General features: G+C 40.8%; 1 protein-coding gene across 12 annotated transcripts in view; it reads right to left on the bottom strand.

Moving 5' to 3' along the window:
• Positions 1-19,149, bottom strand: part of MPDZ (multiple PDZ domain crumbs cell polarity complex component) — a 202,584-nt gene that overhangs the window by 109,007 nt on the left and 74,428 nt on the right. For 11 of the 12 annotated variants that reach the window (XM_073668027.1, XM_073668043.1, XM_073668066.1 and 8 more), the window contains exons 16-22: positions 18,597-18,692; positions 17,692-17,880; positions 14,687-14,896; positions 13,737-13,853; positions 12,407-12,562; positions 11,699-12,031; positions 8,710-8,830 (exon numbers count right to left, since the gene is read on the bottom strand). In XM_073668027.1, coding sequence (XP_073524128.1) covers positions 8,710-8,830; positions 11,699-12,031; positions 12,407-12,562; positions 13,737-13,853; positions 14,687-14,896; positions 17,692-17,880; positions 18,597-18,692 — 1,222 coding nt within the window. The remainder of the gene's footprint in view (positions 1-8,709; positions 8,831-11,698; positions 12,032-12,406; positions 12,563-13,736; positions 13,854-14,686; positions 14,897-17,691; positions 17,881-18,596; positions 18,693-19,149) is intronic. The other variant, XM_073668075.1, reaches the window with a different exon arrangement.

The following is a 19,149-nucleotide window of genomic DNA, read 5'->3' as shown; positions in this document are numbered from 1 at the left end:
AAAATTGTACATTCACACTGAAGGCATCAAAACTATGAATTAACACATGTGGAATTATATACTTAACAAAAAAGTGTGAAACAACTGAAAATATGTCTTATATTCTAGGTTCTTCAAAGTAGCCACCTTTTGCTTTGATGACTGCTTTGCACACTCTTGGCATTCTCTTGATGAGCTTCAAGAGGTAGTCACCGGAAATGGTCTTCCAACAATCTTGAAGGAGTTCCCAGAGATGCTTGGCACTTGGCCCTTTTGCCTTCACTCTGCGGTCCAGCTCAACCCAAACCATCTGGAATGGGTTCAGGTCTGGTGACTGTGGAGGCCAGGTCATCCTACTTGGTCAAATAGCCCTTACACAGCCTGGAGGTGTGTTTGGGGTCATTGTCCTGTTGAAAAATAAATGATGGTCCAACTAAACGCAAACCGAATGGAATAGCATGCCGCTGCAAGATGCTGTGGTAGCCATGCTGGTTCAGTATGCCTTCAATTTTGAATAAATCCCCAACAGTGTCACCAGCAAAGCACCCCCACACCATCACACCTCCTCCTCCATGCTTCACGGTGGGAACCAGGCATGTAGAGTCCATCCGTTCACCTTTTCTGCATCAAAGACACGGTGGTTGGAACCAAAGATCTCAAATTTGGACTCACCAGACCACAGCACAGATTTCCACTGGTCTAATGTCCATTCCTTGTGTTCTTTAGCCCAAACAAGCCTCTTCTGCTTGTTGCCTATCCTTAGCAGTGGTTTCCTAGCAGCTATTTTACCATGAAGGCCTGCTGCACAAAGTCTCCTCTTAACAGATGTTGAAGAGATGTGTCTGCTACAAGAACTCTGTGTGGCATTGACCTGGTCTCTAATCTGAGCTGCTGTTAACCTGCGATTTCTGAGGCGGGTGGCTCGGATAAACTTATCCTCAGAAGCAGAGGTGACTCTTGGTCTTCCTTTCCTGGAGCGGTTCTCATGTGAGCCAGTTTCTTTGCAGGACTTGATGGTTTTTGCAACTGCACTTGGGGACACTTTCAAAGTTTTCCCAATTTTTCAGACTGACTGACCTTCATTTCTTAAAGTAATGATCGCTACTCATTTTTCTTTACTTAGAATTTGTATTATGGCAAGAAAAAAGCAGCTAACAGTCTATTCAGTAGGACTATCAGCTGTGTATCCACCGGACTTCTGCACAACACAACTGATGGTCCCAACCCCATTTATAAGGCAAGAAATCCCACTTATTAAACCTGACAGGACACACCTGGGGAAGTGAAAACCATTTCCGGTGACTACCTCTTGAAGCTCATCAAGAGAATACCAAGAGTGTGCAAAGCAGTCATCAAAGCAAAAGGTGGCTACTCTGAAGAACCTAGAATATAAGGCATATTTTCAGTTGTTTCACACTTTTTTGTTAAGTATATACTTCCACATGTGTTAATTCATAGTTTTGATGCATTCAGTGTGAATGAACAATTTTCATAGTCATGAAAATACAGAAACATCTTTAAATGAGAAGGTGTGTCCAAACTTTTGGTCTGTACTGTACCTATTCAACAAGTCACAATGAATCACATATTATTGAAGAGGCCAAGTGGCCATAGACAACAGGCAAAACAGGTGTGCACGTTAAAAGTAGTGTTGCTTACCCAATACTAGGGAGTATTAGATGAGCCCACCACGCTGCCCCAGCATGGTGGGCTCATCTACTGCTCCCTCATCATGGGTTTTGTCTGATGAATTGGAGATTTTTTGGTGCTTCCCACCTGTTTTCCTCCTTTTATGACTCATGGGTATGTAATGTTATTTACTTTTATTATGAATTCTTTCAATGAACTATCTTTTTAACTTTATTAGTGGTTCATGGCTACTCTGCTGGTGTTTCTGTTTTGTTTATTGTGTAATAGCAGTGTCTGACCATATCACATCTCCTGGGCAGGGGGGGGGGGGGGAGCAAAAGAGTATACAGACAGGGCAGTAGAGGATCACAGCTGATTTTTTTCTTTGAGGTAAAACATATCACTGTCTGTTTTTAAAAAATGTTTTATATCAAAGAAAGAATTATTTGTGATTCATGCTGTAATGTCTGTATTGTCTTTTGCTTCCCTCCCTGCCCAGGAGATGTGGTATGATCAGACCATGTTCCTGTACGGTCAGACACAGCCATTACACAGTACACAGCAGGGGCACATTTATAAGATTATCTCAGCACAGGAACATTTTTTTAAACACATCCAATTGTGGAAATAATTATTATTGCAAGATCTATTAATTAAAATGAACTTTGTTTGTGGGAACCCCCTTTAAGTCTAAGTAAACAACACCAAACAGCAAGACAGGTGACACATCATTGAGTTCATTGTTTCAACTCCTACCTCATGATGTCCTCAGTTTACATAGCAAAAACCTGCTGACAGATTCCCTTTAAATTCACCAGTATATTTATAGGGGACAGGTCACAGAAATTAGGCTATATTCACATATTGGAGTCATGGTCATATTACAATTTTTGCCATTATTTGGATAGAACTTCTGTACCAGAAGTGTCCCAGAATGAAATTATGCCCAATAAACATTCAGTACAATTTCCCTTAAAAGAAAGTGTAAAGGCTTTGGGCATCTTTCACATGGAAACAATGATTATTATATATGTTACTGCAACTATTTCTTTTAACTCAATGTAACCTGTATTTATAAAGGCATATTTTGGAAGGGGTTTCTTAGGAAGGCAGAAAACGTCTAAACACACAATACATTTGATGTCTGCCATGCATTGAAAATACAGTCAAATCTACAGGCAAACCCCAAGAAAAAAAACAAAAATAAGCATATACCCGACAAAAAGTAAATCAGTAAATGGTAATAGTACATGTAAATAACATAGGGTACTGAGTTAACGCCATTTTGATCAAAAAAGCATATAAACCATCCCACCACGACAAGGTGTACCCATCGAGACGGTCCTAACTGGTCTCTAGTATTAAAACTTTACCATGTGTCAAACTACGTCAATGTTAATAAGAGCAAAGCAGGACAAGGCCAGACAGAGACACCCATCTAGGGGAAGCTATACAGATGAAATGCTTAGCTCAGAAAGGGGAGCCACACCCCTATTTGTACAAAATACAAGAGATTACAGCAAAACCAAAAAAAGGAGCTGGACTATAAGCTGGTACAAGTGCAAAGTTGGGTTTTGTCTATGACATGGCCACAGTGTGAACATGCTCTTACACTTTGTATGTTATGTTGCATTAAAATTATGTTTTTTTTGGCCGCCGCAACATTGCAATAAACTGCAATAAAAGGCGATCAAAACAAAAATGGTATCATTTAAAATAACAGCTAAGGGCCCAAGAAATATTTCCTCACGCAGCCCCATATCCCAAAAAATGGCGTCAAAAGCAAAAATATTTTATTTTTTTTTTTATAAATTTTTACTTTTTTTTTTTTCACAAATTGATTCGTAAAAATGAAAAAGTGGAAAAAAAAACTTTTTCATTTTTACGAATCAATTTGTGAAGCACCTGGGGGTTCCAAGTGCTCACTATGCATCTAGATAGGTGCCTTGGGTGGTCTAGTTTCCTAAATGGGGTCACTTGTGGGGGAGCTCCAATGTTTAGGCACACAGGGGCTCTCCAAACGCAACATGGTGTCCGCTAACAATTTGAGCCGATTTTCCATTCAATTTGTTAGCGGACACCATGTCGCGTTTGGAGAGCCCCTGATGTGCCTAAACAGTGGAGCTCCCCCACAAGTGACCCTATTTTGGAAACTATACCCCTCAAGGATTTTATTAAGGGGTATAGTGAACATTTTAAACCCAGAGGTACGGCACAGAATTTGATAACATTAGGTCATCATATTGAATAAGTTGTCATTACTCTTGAGCGCAAGTGCTCGCTACTTGAGTTTGCATTGGGTACTCAGGTATGAACCATGTATCACGGGTGCTCAAGTGAAATGCTCGAGTCCCCGCTCGCATGTTTCATGGTTATTAGACACCCAAAAAAAAACATGCGGGGATCGCTCGTGCATGGCAGGCAATCTCCGCGAGGTTTTTTTGGCCACGAAGCATATGGGGCAGAGACTCGTGCACCCGCAATACTCAGTGCATACCCGAGCACCCTATGCAAACTCAAGTAGCGAGCACTTGCGTTCAACACTAGTTGCCATATCGTCATCTTTTTTTTTTTTTTTTTTTTTATACTTTTGAAAAAAGAAACAACCCCAACCCAAACATTAGCACAACCCCAACCTCAGCCCTAGCGTTTATTTTTTACGCCGTTCCTCGTGCGGTGTAAGTGATTAGATTACTTTATTCTTCGGGTCGGTGCGATTACAGAGATACCAGAATCATATCTGGTTTTTATGGTTTGACAGCTGTCACACACTAAAAGACACATCGGGTCGTCATGGCAACACCTGGGAAGCCGCAGCAGATAGCGCTGGAGGCTGGAAGAGGAGGTGAGTATACCGATCATCTCCCCTTGCCACCGCAATGCTGCGATCGACTTCGATAGCAGCATTGCGGGGGTTAATGTGCTGGGAGTGGTGCAGGACCTCTCCCTGCACATAGTACCCGGTGTCAGCTGTGACAATCAGCTGACACACGGCGGTGATCGAGCCCGCACAGCCTGTGTGCGCGCGCGATCGCGATGACGTACTAATACAGGTCAGGCTCTTAAAGCCCAGGGCACTGACGCGTATTAATACGTCATGGGCTGTAAAGGGGTTAAAAGTAATAGGTGGTGAAAAACGCTGAAAAAACGCCTACTGTGAACATAGCTATCAGGTTTTGCTGTGTTTTTAGTGAAAAAAAATCAAGTACAGCAGTATGTGAAACTCATTTATTTTTGTGATTTTCCCAAGTTTACCATCTTGTCTTTGTCATCCGAGATGGCAGTTTGGATTAGGACAGTTTAATTCAATTAGTGATGTGTACAATGTAAACATTGGCTGACCAAGGTGTGAGATTGAACAATACCTGTGGCCTACGTAGGTGTGAAATTGAACAATCCCTGAGTAACTCAATGGCAAACCATAGAGTGAAAATAAATAGTGTCCTACAAACTCAATGCACTGCCAGTGTCTTACGTAAACTATTCCTGAACAATTCACCTCCCCCACTGTTACATTTGTAATTCTGGTTAATATGGTTTCACATATGTCTTGCATTGGTAACCTGTGTTCATGTTTCTGTGGTGGAAGCAAAGCTGAACTTTGGGGTCCTGAACAACGCACCAAAACCTGCGTTTCTGACGCAGCTTCTTTCCTACCAAGAGATCAGGTATTGCAGGAAAAAAATGCTCAAAAAACGTCTAGTGTAAACATACCCTTACACTGGGGAAAGGGATGGGAAGAGCAGTGAGCTATTTTGCGATTTTGCAGACCAGCCAGCAAGACTAACCCCTTTAAAGCCTGGAGCTTATTAGTACGCCCCAGGCCATCACCCCCGGTTCAGTGAGGGCTCCAGCACTGAGCCCGCACTGAACCGGGCACTTGTCAGCTGATTTATACAGCTGACATGTGCCCGCAACAGCCGCGGGTGGAATCGCGATCCACCCACGGCTGTTAACCAGTTAAATGCCGCTGTCAATCTCTGACAGCAGCATTTAACATTGCCGCGCCAGAAGCGCGGCATTAGCCCGCCCATCAGTGATCCCGTAACATGATCACTGATGCGTGGGCAAGACAACCAGGGGTCTGCAGCAGACCCCTGTGGTTGTCATGTATAGATTGTCATGTAAAGATTGCTATGAGCGCCATCTAGTGGTCGGCGCTCATAGCACATGCGCATTTCTACTGCATACAGGCAATCTGCTCACCGCCTGTATGCAGTAGAAGCAATCAGACAACTGCTGCTTCTAGTCTCCTATGGAGACATTTGAAGCAAGCAGAAAGTGTAAAAAAAATGTTTTTAAAAATATTAAAAAAATATATATAAAAGTTTAAATCACCCCCCTTTCGCCCCATTCAAAATACACATATTTGGTATTGCCGCGTTCAGAATCGCCCGATCTATCAATATAAAAAAAAAAAAAAATTAATCCGATCGGTAAATGGCATAACGAGAAAAAAATTCTAAATGCCAGATTTATATTTTTTTAGTCACCCCAACAGTGAAATAAAATGCAATAAGTGGCGATCAAAACATCGGATCTACCCCAAATTGGTATCATTAAAACGTCAGCTCAGAACGCAAAGAATAAGCCCTCACTCGGCCCCAGATCCCGAAAAATGGAGATGCTACGGGTCTCAGAAAATGGCGCCATTTTATTTTATTTTGTTTTTTGTAGCAAACTTTGGATTTTTTTTTCACCACTTAAATAAAAAAGAACCTATATATGTTTGCTACCTACGAACTCGTGATGACCTGGAGAATAAGAATCGCAGGTCAGTTTTAGCATTCAGTGAACGTGGTAAAAAAAACAAAACAAAAAACAACAGTGGTATTGCACTTTTTTTGCAATTTCACCGCACTTGGAATTTTTTCCCGTTTTCCTGTACATGATATGGTAAAACCAGTGATGGCGTTCAAAAGTACAACTCGTCCCGCAAAAAATAAGCCCTCACACGCCCATATTGACCAAAAAATAAAAACGTTATGGCTCTGGGAACAATGGGAACAAAAAACCAAAAACGCAAAAACGAAAAATCCCATGGTCCTTTAGGGACTCTCTCTGCAGCAGCAAAACGGTGGGAAATATTTGAATGTGTTCTAAATATATAAATATTAGGCAAGGAAATTGGAACTGTAAGGAAATTCTATTTAGTAACGTATCTTCATTGGATAAACAAAAGTCCTAATTTTCCGGCTGATCGGCTTCTTGTTGCATTTTTTGTTGGATTTTTGTTACTCTCACAATTTAAAGTGAAAAATTCCAACATTTTTTGTAAAACTAGTTTTGTCAAAATTAGAAAAATCTCAGCAATAAAGTCTAAATATCATTACAACCTTGTGCTAAGTTCAGGTTTGCTCCACTAGAGTGTGTATCTAGAGAAAGAGATTAAAGGGAATCTGTCACCAGGTTTCTGTTACCCCATCTGTGTGTCACTTAGGCTGCGTGCCCACTATGCATTTTTCAAGCATTTTTGCAGCGCAATTTCCGCAGCGAAAACGCTTAAAAAACGCTTGGTAATACGTGCCCCATGGTCCCCAATGATAATCCGTATGTGCTGTGCACATGCTGCGTAAATTTCCGCTGCGGATTATCATTGCGGAAAAATCCGCAGCATGTCAATTAATTTTGCGGTCACGCAGAGTAATTGCCGCCATTGACTTGCATTGAAACGCATAATATCCGCATGACTACACATACACATGCGGATATTAAGCGATTCAATGTGCGGATGGTACCCGGGTCTGGAGAAGAGGAGACTCTCCTGCAGACCCGGGTACCATAGTACCTGTAAAAAAAAGAATTTAAAATAAAATATAAAGATTATACTCACCTTCTGATGGCCCCCAATCTCCTCAGTGATGCCTCCGGTGTGTTGGGCGGCTCACGATGGTCTAAAAGGACCTTCCATGACGTCATTTAGTCATGTGACAGGTCACGTGACCGCTGACGTCAGCGATCGCGTGACCTGCCACATGACGTCACTGCAGGTCCTTTTAGACCAACGTTCGTTTAATATTTAACATAATAAAACATGGAGAGGAGACTATTGTAACCATTGATTATTAACACGCTTAAAGCTGTCGATACAGCGCAACATCTGCTGGTGCCTTTCATCTGCCATGTGCACTGGATAATTAGATACTGTTCATCAGAAATCATCATGTAAATAGCCACAGTTCTACCATGCTTCCTTCCAGGGACTTTCTTCCGGGACTGCTTAGATATGTGCTTTGCCTTTATTTCAGTGAATTCAGTTATCTTGTGATCTATGCATGTACATATTATAGAGCTCTCCACATGATGCTGGAAACCATAAGACTTCTACTACAGCCTGATCTTTGTAGTCTGAGTAGAATGCCAGGGGTATATGAAGACTGACACAAGCACATATACAATATATACGCCAAAACTACGTTATTGCTGCTGCTATACCACAAACTACTGTAACAAGTGATCGATATGTCACATCTATCCCAAAATGCAATCAATAAAAACGTTGTCTCGCCCCACAAAACATAAGCCATCACACAGCTCTATTAACCAAAATCTGAAAATGTTACAGGTGTTGGAAAATGGTGACAACCCAAAATTATTATAATTTTTATTTTAAAAAACTTCTGATTTTTTTTTCACCACTAAAATAATTTAAAAGACTGGAAATATTTAGAAAAGTCATTATCGTACTGATGAGCAGAATCATATTGTGGGGTCATTTTTACTACACAATGTACGCCGTAAAAACAATTCCTGAAAAACAATGTCAGAATTGCATTTCACCACACTTGGAATTTTTTTCCCATTTTCCAGTACATTATGTGGTAAAATGAATGGTGGCATTCAAAAGTACAACTCGTCCCGCTAAAAAAATAGCCCTCAGATGTCTACGTGGACAGAAAAAAACAAAAACGCAGAAATGGAAATTGGCCGTGTTGGGAAGGGGTTAAAAAAATAAATACCCAAAGTAAGTAACAAGTAGGCTATTATGATCATAGACTGGAAAGCTGACATCAATCATATTTCACCCTCAGATATGATCATGAAGGAATAAAGCAGAAATGAATAACAGTTACAAAACAATTTTTTTTTATGGAAACTCACCAAGGCTGCAGTTTCCTCTGGTTAGAGTAATTGTTCTTTCAAATGTGTTTTTAATTAAAGTCTTAGCGTTACAATCATCGCTTGCTTCAAGACATTGTCTTCTAGATGAATATCCTTCGGCCTATTGTGGAAAGACACTACTTTGTGTTATAGAGGACAATAAATGATTTTCCAATGTGAAAATCTACAAGGTAACGTCTAGGGTCATAAAGAGAGAAGAGCCTAACGTCTAGAAAAAAAGAGTCTATCATGAGCGAAACACTGTCATATTGCTATTTTTATTACTTAAAATAGAGATTTTTGGTACTCACTGTAACCTCTATTTCTCAAAGCCTTCATTGGTGGACAAAGGAACCATGGTTTAATAGGCTTCCATCTGGAGGCTGATACTAAGAATACATCTTAGAAAAAAGCTGACTCCTTCCCACCAGGCAACACCTGGGCGGGTGACACCCAGTTATTCAATTAGAACAAAACACGACCCCCCAATGAAGGCTATGAGAAAGAGATTTTACAGTGAGTTCCAAAAATCTTTATTTGTCGGTCACACAGGAGCCATGGGATGTCCTAAAGCAGTCCTTGGGGTGGGAATACGAATACCAGTACAGCAGAAGGAAGGACAGCAATCCCTCAGGTTACTACACGAGCCTTCGCCGCTGGTAGTACTCTTCTGTTAAGACTTGCATCCTTAGAGGCAAAGGTAAGAGCTCAACAAAGCTAAGTAGAGACCCAATGGAATAGAAGAACAGATGCCTGGAGGCCAAGATCTCTGAAGCGTCTACCCTACAGAGAAATGGGGAAAAGAGGAGCCATGACAGATGCACCCTAGCTTAGCTCAACTCTCCAGATCTTTGGAACATTTCCTTATCAGACCTTAAGTTGCCTTATGGGTCATCTCTGTATGTTCTGGCAGATGTCAGACCGCCTTGAGGGCTACCTTTGTTCTCTGGGTTTGAACCCAGATCGAACCCTGAAAACAGAGGTAGCCCTCAAGGCGGTCTGACATCTGCCAGAACATACAGAGATGACCCATAAGGCAACTGAAGGTCTGATAAGGAAAGGTTTCAAAGATCCGTATTCACAGGTGATTAAATAAAGAGGAGGTTTATTTAGAGTAAAAGTTACAATTAAATTAAAGAGAAAAAGGTTAGTTCCGATCCTGCCTAATGAAGGTTAAGACAGGTCTGCTATTCAGACCCATGTCCGCCCAAGCTAAACTGAATAACTGGGTGCCCAGGTGAAGCCTGGTAGGGGGGAGTCAGCGATTTTTCCAAGACATATTCTTAATCTCCAGAATAAAAACTCATGGCTCCTGTGTTCCCCAATGAAGCGACTGAGAAATTATTTTTACCACTGGATACAAGTGCTGTGAGGGAATACTTTGTAGGTCCATTTGAAAATCATAATCATAGCTAAAAGGCAATGGTATTTACCAGCATAGGTCACAAAGGAAAATTCACAAACAGGGTCCAGCAGACCAATTGAAAATCAATCAGGACACTGATAAAGGGCATCAGTCAGAAGGTTTTTTCCATATAATCGGAGAGCAGCATGATGTAGGATGGGAGAGTGTAATTCCAGCGATATGTCACTTACTAGGCTGTATGTTGCTGCTTCAATAAAATCAGTGTTTTATCACTAGGAGATCATCACTACAGGAGTAGATGCCTATTCAACTGTTCTATATATCCACACCCACACCACCAATTGGCAACTTTCTATGAACACTGTACATTGACAGGAAACTGCTAATCAGTGGTTTAGACAAGGTCATATAGGGCTCAGCATTCAGAGAATTGCTAGATCTGCAGCAGAGAAAACAGGGATTGCATCAAAATGACAGCATGCAGCCCAGTAAGTGACATAGTTGGAATCAGGGTCTCTGTTCCTATATCATGCTGCTCTCAGATTACATAGTAAAAACCTGGTCACAGATTCCCTTTATGGCCCCAATTTACATTTGACTAACATGAGCTGATCCCAATATCGTTGTGTTCATCTGACATTCTAGTGTGTATAGGGGTGCTGGCCAACTAATAGTCAGAGGTGTTGGACAGGCATGGCTGATTTTGGGACTGCCACTCACTTTGGTCTCCCAGTGATAAGCCGCTGGCAGAGATATCTGATAAATGGTTTGTGCCAAGATAACAGATTAAGTACCAGGGATGTTCTTATTAAAGTTATATTCTAAAGCTGATACTCATATATTTACATGGCCCAAGATGACCAAGTAGTCTATAAAGGCTTCGGACAGAAGGACACATCCCTGGATATATTATAGATGGCCCAAGATGACCAAGCAGTCATGTGGTAGCACAATTCTTAAAACTGGCTAGATTCATATTGAATGAGCCATGTACGTCTCTCTTGTTCATGGGTTGTGCCTTGTACAGTTTAGCCACCCCAACTTTTTTCTAAACTAAAAAAAACAAATTTAATTATATAATTTTTCAAAACTTTTGGGTATTGACAACAAGTGTTCTTACAATGGATATTTTATATAACATACATCTACAGACCTAAAAATACTTTGTCCTCCTAAATAACAGTGCATATGTTTTACCTTTTGGGGCAATATAACATGTTACCATTAGCCATGAGCGAGCATGCTCCTTACTCGAGATTTACGAGTATGCTCGGGTGTTTTCCGAGTATCTTCAGCGTGCTCGGGTGTTATGTTTGAGTCTCTCTGTGTGCATGATTTGCGACTGTTTGCCAACTTTAATACATGAGAGGAATGCCTGTTTCTTAGGAATTACTCACATGTATTAAAGCTGTCAAACAGTTGCAAATCATGCGCACGGAGTGACTCAAACATAACACCGAGCAGCTGTAAATACTCGGCGAGCACCCAAGCATGCTCGCCGAAAGGGCTAACAGAACATACTCGCTCATCACTAGTTAATCGCAAAAAAGCCTCTATATTACCCATACTGGAAAAAATGTTTAGCCCTAAACCTCCCTGCTCCCCCCTGATTTAAAGTATTACCTTTATAGGAGGGTCAGGAAGGTCAGCAGTGGTTGTGTTTCCATGGATCTTCGATGGCACCCACGAGCCGGATGATGGGCATTCAAAGTCAGCACCTCCTAAATGCTCCTTAACCTCAGAAGATGAAGAACCACCACTTGTCATTCCAATTTCTTTAGTCTCTTCTGTTGGACTAAGACTGAGGTTATATAAATCCTTGGCAGGCAGCCTAAAATCCAGAATTGATGTTGACATAGTCCAAAGTTCAGATGATGGAATGGACTTAGGAAAAGTTAGGTTTTCGGTTTGGACTTCAGATGCTGAATGGAAGCTGTCATCCTCCTTGGAGACATCCTATTTTGAGACATAATAATAATGAAAAATGAAAGATACATGAAACTCCTTACAAACTTGCTTGGAGAGTCAACTTTCTTCTTTGTATAGTCATGGATTTAAAAACATTATATAAGGTATACAGTATATGTTACATTACTGGGATGCACCATCACTAGCCAAAATGGTGGTCAACCATGAGAATGAAGGGCGTAGATAGGAGAGAAGCAATACAGATCTGCTACATAGTCCCATTTAACCAACTGTCGCAAATGGGACATTCAACCTATTTATCAATTCACTTTCTCTTATGGGTCTGGGAGTTTTTCTTTTCTATTTTTATTTAAATAGGACTTTAGTAAAACATAAAACAACTATTGGTACAAGTCCACTTGCCTGCATGGAACGATCAGTGAAGTCACCGAGAAGGTCCTCATTACAGGCACTGCCATGTAGAGCTAACATAGAAGCCTGAAGCGAGACCTCATTATCAGGAGGAAAGTGAGAGTCTACACTACATTCTCCCATCAGGTCAGCATCATTGGTCTCCACCTGCAGCGTCAGAAGCTCAAAATTACTTAAAAGGAATAAAGAGCAACTCATTCTTCATAAAATACATGTTCATTTCTGGTTTTTCTACATCTAATGAAAAAGTATGAAACTGTTTAACATACAAAATTCACAAGTTACTTATACTCAATCAGACCTGTCTCTAGCAGAGCAACCACCCTATTAAAGAAGACCTGTCACTTCCTATAAATATGACGTTTGTACCTGGTCTAAAAGCCTCAGTGATGATGGATCTGGCATTGTTGTTTTTTTCCTTTAAGTTTCTGTTCCCTAGATATGGGCCCATCTTTATTTTATGTGTATTTAGTCTTATTAACTAGTGGAGCAGAGTCCTCAATTCTTCCCTGTAGGCATCTTATTGAGGACCGAGGACCACACCCCCTTGGCTAAAAATAATTACATCGCAATGACAAGTGAGAGATAATGTTTAAGTCCCGGTCCCAATCCCCAATTACAGTAGCACAAAGACAAAAACTGCATAGACTAATGAAAACTCACCATGGCCCCCGTTGCTGACCCTCTATGTTGGCAGACAAAATCCTTCTTTGCCAGTCAGCAGCTAGTTGTTTGATACTACAGGAGGTCTTTTAGTGGCTGTGAGTGCATTGCTTTTATGACAGTATCATAAATATGGAAGAGAAGTAGGAGATATTTTGCTGTGAAAAAGGAGTAGTTCCACGTGTGTTAATACTTCCGGTAGCTTTTACTGACGCGTTTCAGGTCTGTACCGAACCCTTTCTCAGAACTGAACTACAAATGCAAAATGTAGTACTCTGCAAAATTATGTCATGAGCCACACCCCTTTGTAAAACCAGAAAATTAGTACTAAATAAAAAGGCCCATATGTCTCAGATACCAAAAAAAGTATAGTCAGGGGAAGAGAGGGATAAAATAAGAGCCAAAACCTCTCACTTTTGATCTTGTGACAGGTCCCTTTTAATTGTCATGTATTAAATCTAGTCTAGTGAAAAGAGGAATAATAAGATTTATAAAGTTATTAGTTCATGCTCAAGCCTAGAATTTAGTGTTATGTATTAGAGTAAGTGCAAGCATGGGGGCTACGTTAGTGAAGCAACAATCTAAACATAACGAAAACATTTCATCTTTCCAATCTAATCCTTCTACAATACGTTACAATCAAGGTTCCGTCACTAACCAGAGCTAGTTCGGCATGGAAAATGGGAGCGTCAATGGACCCTTCCTCATCATATAAGTGTGCAGTGTAGAAAGCAGAGTCATCCTTAGCAGAGATATAGCCTTCTTCTGGTGAGAGCTGCAGAAACACCATGAAAGGAAAGGACAGCAAGTGGAAAGTTGGGCAAGTTATTAAATGGGTTTTTTCAGTTTTGGAGTCCAGACTTAAAAGAACAAACCGTGCTTTTCTCACCCTCCCTGGATGTAGCGCTAAGTCTATACGGCTGCTTCCGGTGTCTGTTATTGCCAGCAGCGCTGCATACAATCACTGAATTCCGCGACTCAGAGTGGTTTGTGCCAAGCGCTGATCCCAGTGATTGGCTGCAGCACTGTCAACATGACATCAGGACTGCAGATAATAGCAGACACTGTGAGCAGCAGCAGGGATTCAGCACTAGACTAGAGAGGGTGAGTAAAGTACAGTTTGTTTGAGGGATGATGGGTGAGGGATCTTCCAAAACTGGAAAACCCCTTTAAGTCGTAAGTAAAAAGCAACGAAATGTCTTGTTTTTAGTTAAATGGCAATATATTGCACCATATTCCGCATGGTATAGACAGGTAAAAAATAGAAAATACCGTAAGCTAGTTAATAAGTAGAGGTAACGTTTTCTATACAGACTATACTATTCTATTTCAACTACACTTTAGGTTTGTGGCTCTTTGAAAAACAAAAAACACGTTAAAGGGATATTGCCATTTCAGCAGAAAATATTCCCAAGTGGTCAGCACTACAGACACAGCCGGGCGGCCTGTTATTGAAACTCCAATAGGAGTGAATGGGAGCTCTGGACACATGATAGTGAAGCCGACTCAGTTGTTCCCATAGTCCTGACCCCTTGCAGGCGTAAATAATTAAAAATAGATATTTTACAGACTGGTCAGGTATAGTACAGAACACAATAATATTCTTACTGGCAGAGGTTTGGCAACTCCAATGTTAACTGCTCCTATTGATGCACCCTTAAGTGCCTGAACAGCCTCCTCTAAGCTGGCATGTTCCAAATTGATGTCATTGACAAACATCAGGCGATCACCAGGCAAAAGGCGGCCATCTTGTTCTGCAACTCCTCCAGGCACTAAAGATCGGATTACTATCACTGTGCTTGCTGGGTCAATGGGATCCTAAAGAAAGAATGAGGTTCCAAACATTACTTACTAAATTGTCATGCATGCTATGTTATGTGCTGGGAAGAAACGCATAAATTAAGGGTAAAAGATACAATCAGAGAGTTTGTGCTTTACTTTTATGAACAAAGGGTTGAAGTGAACAAAGTCCAATTGTACCCAAGGGGAGAATAGGAAAGCAGTCATCAAAACAGTGTTTATTAGGAACAGCCCACAGGGAGCGTGAAATCTCCAGATAATAAGATATGGCTACAAGATAAAATGCAAGATGTCAATGTGCAAAAACATCCTCCTTAATTATGCATCTTTAATAAATAAAGACGGAATCACAACCCCTCAAGAGTCCAGGCCAGAAAGGTCCTTAGCGAATGGAAAATCTCTCTTTATTTTAGCAGCCATAACTTTATTTACGGTCATTGTTGTAAAAAGCCGTGTTTTATCAAAGAGAAATTGTATTATTGTACTGTGTGTACTGTTTGATGGCATTTGGAAATTAAAGGGAATCTGTCACCACTTTGGATTTCTCAGACCTCTACTATGGCCATACAGGGTACAGAAAAGTAAATCTATACTTACTGTACCTGTATGGCCCATGGTAGAGGTCTGATTGCAGAGAAATCTGTTTTAATCAACTCAGTTTTGTACAGAAGAAAGAAATCCCCACCTATCTTCTTAGTAATCCCCGAAATCCCTAAGAAGATAGGTGGGGATTTCTTGGCGTCCGGGGGACGCCAAGCCTGTGCAAGTCTGAGCTGATAAAAACACATTTCTCTGCAATCAGACCTCTGCTATGGGCCATACAGGTATGTATAGATTTACACTTCTATACCCTGTATGGCCATAGCAGAGGTCTGACATCTCCCAGGGGGTGACAGATTCCCCTTAAAGGAAACCAGTCATGTTGAAAACCGTATCTGATCTTCAGAAAGGTAAAGAGCACAAGGAGCTGATCAAACTGATGTACACTTTTTGGGGAAAAGTTTTGGTAAACCTTGTATGAGTCAAGCGGGCGGTCCAGCTCAGTGACGGAGTCTTTCCCTGTTGTTAGTCACTGAGCAGGTCCGCCTACTGGACTCATACAAACATCAGGGAATGTCCATTAATAAAATACAAGTTATACTAAAACTTTTTTTTAAGTCCACAGACCGGACTGAATGTGTCAGATGACACGTTACCTTTACAACTGATTTTGGGCATTGTTATTTTTTTCTTTAAGGTGATTTCTAGGTATAAGTTTTTTATGGCTATGGCCTTGCTTCAAGTAAATTATAAATCTCAGCTATTGCTCACCCTCCCCTACTTCAACAAAGTCTTTCCACCGCAGCCACAGTCTTTATTGACAGGCTGCAGTGGTGATGTGGCCACTACAATGCATGCGACCACTGCAGCCAGTCACTAGGCTCACCAATGATGCCAAGGCCAAGTTATATAGTAAATATTAACAAAGAAAATACCATGAAAATGTCATTGTTAATGCTTGTATTTGCTACTTATCACTGAATCCTCTGTGTATGGATCCGTAACCAGAAACAACTAACATATGGGTGAGCTGACTACTTGCGCCTTCTTGCTGCAAGTTCAGGAGCGAGCATACCCCTTAAAGGGAATTTGTCAGCAGGTTTTTATATGTAATCTGAGAGCAGCAGCGTGTCCAGTGATGGAACTTGTTAGGTTATTGCTACGGTTTTAATAAAATCAGTGTTTTATGAGCAGTAGATTTTAACTAGAGGACTAGTTGTGCCATATAATCCTCTTGCTCTGTATAACCTCTCCCTCACTACTTATTAGCTGCTTTAACCCCATGCAGAGTGTATATAGAGCTGCCAATCAGTGGTGTGGATTGAGATATATAGAGCTCAGCATTCAGAGAACTGCTAGATCTGCAGCAGAGAAAACAGGGATTTTAGAAAACGATAGCATGCCGGTCAGCAAGCAATACATCGATGGAAACTGGGTCTCAGTCCCTACGTAATGCTGCTCTTCGATTACATAGCAAAAACCTGGTAACAGATTCCTCTTAATAAAATTGCCACATCTATGGGCTGTCAGCGTGCCATAAACAATTCAATGCTAGCTATGAGCTAGAGTATATTTCTGCTGACTGAAGTTTATGCCCATTTCTGTCATACATTATAGAAAAACTGTCAGGACATAGTTACCCACATGCCCAGTGAAGAACAAGCTGCTTAAAGATGCAAAAACATCAACAAAAAAATGGGTGTTTTCATGCACTTTGGTTGGTATACCATCTTTGCTGCTCTCCCTGCTGTAGTTTGTGCAATGAAAGAACAGAATAGATTGGGGCCCTCCTATGCTGGTCAGGGCAGGTCACGGACACGATGGGCTCTTGCTTCGGAGTTCTGAGAGCCCCAATAATTGCAATGCACACCTACACACCACCATTACCTAATCACTACCTGCTAAGCTAACAGATTAAGACAAAAAAATTCAAGCAGGGCTGTGGAGTCTGAGTTGGAGTCGGAGTCGGTATAAAATGGACCGACTCTAACTCCTAAAATATATAATAAATTGGGTACAGTAGTTCAGTGCAGTTTGTGGGGAATATTTTTTCATAAGAATTTGGGAAAGCTATGAAACATCCTATTCCTGATCTAAGGGTCTAGACTTTCAGCTGAGATGAATCTGTGCTACTGTAAATTTATCACTTAAACATGAGCCATGTATGAGGGAGTCGTGGAGTCGGTGTCATGGAAATTGAGGAGTTGGGGGTTTGGCTTACTGACTCCACAGCCCTAAATTCAAGGTCCAAGCAAATTAAAACAAAAACACACCTGATAGTCTAATATACTGAAACCAAGTCCTAGGCTTCCTTTTTCCAGTTCAATGTGCTGAATTTCAAGCTCCCACATTGCCAAGGGGGATCCTTGTGCATCTTCAACACTTGGACTTTCGTCATCTTCGGCCACAATCAAGTCATCTGTTTCCGAGGATCCAACCGCAGCCCCAAAGTCAATATGAAGCTAAAATCACAAGAGGCTTTTTGGAGATTCACATTGAAGCAATGCAGCCGTCCCTAACACGACCCAGCATTAGTTTGTATTGTCAGGTAAAATAATGAAGTGTATAAGGAGCCTCCAGTTAAAAAGCCTGATACTACTCATACAAATACTCTTTTTTTTTTTCATTTTTATTTAGCCAATGCTTTTTTTTGTCGGCAAGAAGTGAGTGATGATTGCCCCAATAATCTTTTGACATCTGTTACATATATAATTGCTTAATACAAGCCTGCATAGCATATTCTTTCTGCAAATACCTGGTCATATATAAACAGAAGTATAAGATCCCTACTTAATAACAGTAGACTAAATATCTGCTATCTGCAGGCAGTGCTTTTATCACATTACAGTACCCCAAGGTAGAGAACACAAGTAAAAGCTGAAACACAGGACATCATCTAATAATCAATAAAAGAACAAAATAGAAGAGCAGGTAACGAGTTTTGGAGCTTACATCTCCATGTAGTAGAACAGCTAACTGCGCCCGAAGTCCATAAACTAGTAAGTTGCACAGCTTGCGTTCATAGCATATCAAATAGTCTCCATTAGTTAACGCATCAGGATGATGAACAACTTGTTTCGCCTGTACGCTTTTTCAGGGACTTTAGACTTCAGCCACATTTAGATATCCGACATCATTCAGCTCAAAGATGCTTTACTTACTTTAATATTACAATTACCTGGGACTCTTTACTACATATTAGACCAGGAATTAAAGGATCATCATCTTGTACTTTCCACAGTGCAGATAACTGGGTATTGGAAAACTCGTCATCCTATGATGCACAAAAAAAAGAGAAGAAAGTGAAGTGTACAAATACATTTGCTACCACATTATCTGCAGAATGCTGGTCACATTCACACATGTTCTAGATGACATGTGTTTCAGCTTTATTCCTAAAAGGGAAATCTTTTCTTATATACTGTTATATAATCTTATATAACTCCTACAAGAAAGGCAATAAAACATGATGTTTCCAGCCTTTCTGCACCAATTAAAGGGAATCTGTCACAACGTTTTTGCTATTTAATTTGAGAGCAACACAACGTAGAGAGAGAGACCCGAATTCCAGAGATGTGTCACTTACTGGGCTACTTGCTGTAGTTTTGACAAAAATCACTGCTGTATCAGCAGGAGATTATCAATAGAGGACTATTAAACCTGTTGCCAAATAGTCCTCCACAATCATGAGTTCTGGTTAACCCTGCCACAACCACTAGTTGGTAACTTTC

This window comes from Phyllobates terribilis, unplaced genomic scaffold (assembly GCF_046119375.1).
Source record: "Phyllobates terribilis strain yellow unplaced genomic scaffold, ASM4611937v1 Scaffold_1__5_contigs__length_1240528914, whole genome shotgun sequence".
Lineage (NCBI taxonomy): Eukaryota > Metazoa > Chordata > Amphibia > Anura > Dendrobatidae > Phyllobates > Phyllobates terribilis.
This window is presented reverse-complemented; position numbering and strand designations above follow the sequence as displayed.